This window comes from Morone saxatilis, unplaced genomic scaffold, assembly GCF_004916995.1.
Source record: "Morone saxatilis isolate NCDOM2014 unplaced genomic scaffold, NCSU_SB_2.0 Contig16, whole genome shotgun sequence".
In the NCBI taxonomy this organism is placed as follows: Eukaryota; Metazoa; Chordata; class Actinopteri; family Moronidae; genus Morone; species Morone saxatilis.
The window spans coordinates 9,050,752-9,053,515 of record NW_023339718.1 but is presented as its reverse complement, the minus strand read 5'-3'; the positions used below and the strand labels follow the sequence as shown (position 1 = coordinate 9,053,515).

The 2,764-nt window shown below is 42.2% G+C and overlaps 1 protein-coding gene across 1 annotated transcript in view; it reads right to left on the bottom strand.

Annotated features, from left to right (window-relative positions):
* Positions 1–2,254, bottom strand: part of sftpbb (surfactant protein Bb) — a 3,308-nt gene extending 1,054 nt beyond the window's left edge. The window contains exons 1-9 of the mRNA XM_035658723.1: positions 2,116–2,254; positions 1,824–1,876; positions 1,431–1,505; positions 1,152–1,274; positions 927–1,061; positions 729–809; positions 445–628; positions 222–364; positions 34–114 (exon numbers count right to left, since the gene is read on the bottom strand). Of these exons, the coding sequence (XP_035514616.1) occupies positions 34–114; positions 222–364; positions 445–628; positions 729–809; positions 927–1,061; positions 1,152–1,274; positions 1,431–1,505; positions 1,824–1,876; positions 2,116–2,167 (927 nt within the window). The 5' untranslated portion in view covers positions 2,168–2,254. The remainder of the gene's footprint in view (positions 1–33; positions 115–221; positions 365–444; positions 629–728; positions 810–926; positions 1,062–1,151; positions 1,275–1,430; positions 1,506–1,823; positions 1,877–2,115) is intronic.
* Between the last annotated feature and the right edge of the window lie 510 nt (positions 2,255–2,764).

The window sequence follows — 2,764 nt, the reverse complement described above, 5'->3', positions numbered from 1 at the left end:
TTTTTTTTTTTTTTTAGAAGAGCTAATTCTTACTTCACAAGCATGAGTACCGTCCATCTGGTTTCCCAAAACCTTCTGCAGACGGGAGCCGTAGATTCTGGTGAAAGCCTCACACTGAAAAGAGCATGAGAATCTTACATCTTTGTATTTTAAAGTTCTAGTGATTTGTGAAGGATTTCGTTAGTTGGGAGCACTGAGGGATAACTGTTAGCTTGTGAGACCTTAGGGATGGCATTGGGGTGTTGGACACACACAGACTGGAGGAAAGAGGAAGTCTCAGGTTCGGTGGAGTTGGGACCCAGGTGAAGTCGGCTCAGCACAGCCAGAGTGCGACACGACTCGCAGTCCGAGGGGAGGGACACCTCTGTGTAATCATCAGAGCGTTACCTTGGTGGTGGGAGCATGATGTTCAAACCAATAAACAAACCATAAAATGTGACTGACCTGGAACAGTCTGCTCCTGGAACAAACAGAGGTGCAAAAGGGTACATATTGTGTGAGGTGCAGCCGACGATAAAAGGAATTCGACTATCTGCGTGCCGTATTTGGCAACAAAATCATCACATTGCTCCTTGTAGCTATGTGGTACAAGATCGCAGACCTCTCCCATGAGCTTCATCAAAGCATCCTGCAAAGGAAGAAAGAGAAGAAAGAGAAGATAGTGATGATTACAGGATGGGATGCGCGCTGAAACATATGTGACTGAAGTAATGAACGATAAGTGTCACCTCAGTCATATTTGTGGGCAACAGGGTCTCCAGTTTCTTGATAATAAACAAACACAGGGTGCAGGCAGGGTTGAACAGTTCCTAGAGAAAAGATTAGCAGATATGAGGGCCATTTATAGTATAGTATGTACAGTATGAAAATAAGAGTTTCAATTTCAACTTCCATTTTAACAACCACTTCTGCTTTTTCACACTCACATGAGAGCTGGTGCCTGTCCCGAGTGCAGCACTGGATAGGTCTGTATTGGTGGTGGCATGGTCAGGAAGTTTGAGCGGTTCCTCCTCTTTGTGAGCGGCACAAAGTCCAAACACCACACAGGTCTCTTCTGGTTTCTATGTAAACACAGATTACCTTGCATTAAAGGTGAACATCAGAGGCCAAAGTGTTTTAAGAAGAATCCTGAATATGGAGGCTTAACTCACCAGGTGACCAGGTGTTTGCTGCAAGACTTTGGGCAAATACGCCTTCACCTGTGAGTCACACTCTGATGCCTGTTCCTTTGGGAGGCGTTGGCACAGAGCGTGCAAGGTTTCATATACAGTCTCCTGCAAAAGCACAGTAGTTATTGTGTTGTCTGCTTGTGTTGAACATTGTTAAATAGTGTTTTCCTGCACAATTAGACACCGGGTGTGGCTGCATGTCTGTGTGGTCAGTAGAGTAAAGTGAAGTGAAAGTAAGAAGTAAAACTGTGCAGTCCTCACCTTAGTGTCTCTGCTGGAAATCATGTTGGCGGACAGCTGGACGATCTGGCAGCATTCTGGACACATATCCAAAGTCTAATACAGAGAACCCACAGTGCGATAATGAGTGTTTACTGTGCTGCTCATTGTTTGCACTTTTCAAGAATTCATGTAGGGAAATGTTTGTTGCTGAAGCCTGATGACTGTGGCAAAAACAAAATCACCTTAATAACTAACAAATGCATCAACTCACACACACATACATGTGTAAAAAGCAGATTTAAGTAGATGAAACCTTAGTGTTTTCTAATACAGTTTAGTGTGTGGGAAGTGTGAGTGTGTTATTTTAAAATTAATTTAGTTCCATCTATTGGCATTTTGACCTTTTATACTGGAAAGAAAAGTCAGGCTTACCAGAGATTTGTGTTTGATGAATGACAAAGGGTCAATGATGAACCTGGAGTCTCCTGAAAACCCCCGGACAGAAAGAGAAACGATCCATACAGGGATGAGGGAGAGGAACAGAGGAAAAAAAGGTGCAAAGATGTCAGAAAATAGCTGCAAACTGTCATAAATCCCAAAATGACATTATAATCTTTGACAGCAAAAATTAATGGCGACCAGTCAGGTGACAGTGATGCAGTAAATCCATGGATGTTTTATACGAGCGCTTATAAAATCATTCATGAGTAAATCTTCATCTTACCGGGCCACAGAGACGTCGCCAGGACCACCAGGATGAAAGCGGACGCTGACATGATGTTAGGAGCAGAAAACGATGTGAAGCGCGGTGTGTGTGTGTGTGTGTGTGTGTGATCTATAATAACATCAGTGCTGTTGCTCGGGTCGCACCGGAAATATGAGGTTGATCGTCGCACCCAATCAGAACGGCAGATTTAATGCGCAGGCGCTGTGGACTCATTTATTTTAAAGACATAACTAACAAGGTAACGTTAGTCATCACATACCAAACTTCCTTGTTCTGTTTCCACTGCGGTGTCAAATAAATATGGGCTTCAAGTGGATACACTGATCTCCAATCTTTGATCTGATATTAGCCTTACACTAACTGTATAAAATTACACTTTTCCTAACAAATAACCTTTATTTATTATTTTTTTTGTTTTGAGAGTTAAACAAATAAAAACAATACAAATTCTGCTCAGTGTAAAGAAAAGGAGAAATGGTTTTGAAATATGGGTCTGCACAGGGTACTTATGTGGGCTGTATATATTAAGATCAGATACAGGCTACTGAGATTTAGCCTTGCTTGGGTGCCTGCATACTGGCTGCACACACACACACACACACACACACATATATATATAATATAGCAAAAATCTAAAGTTTCCTGT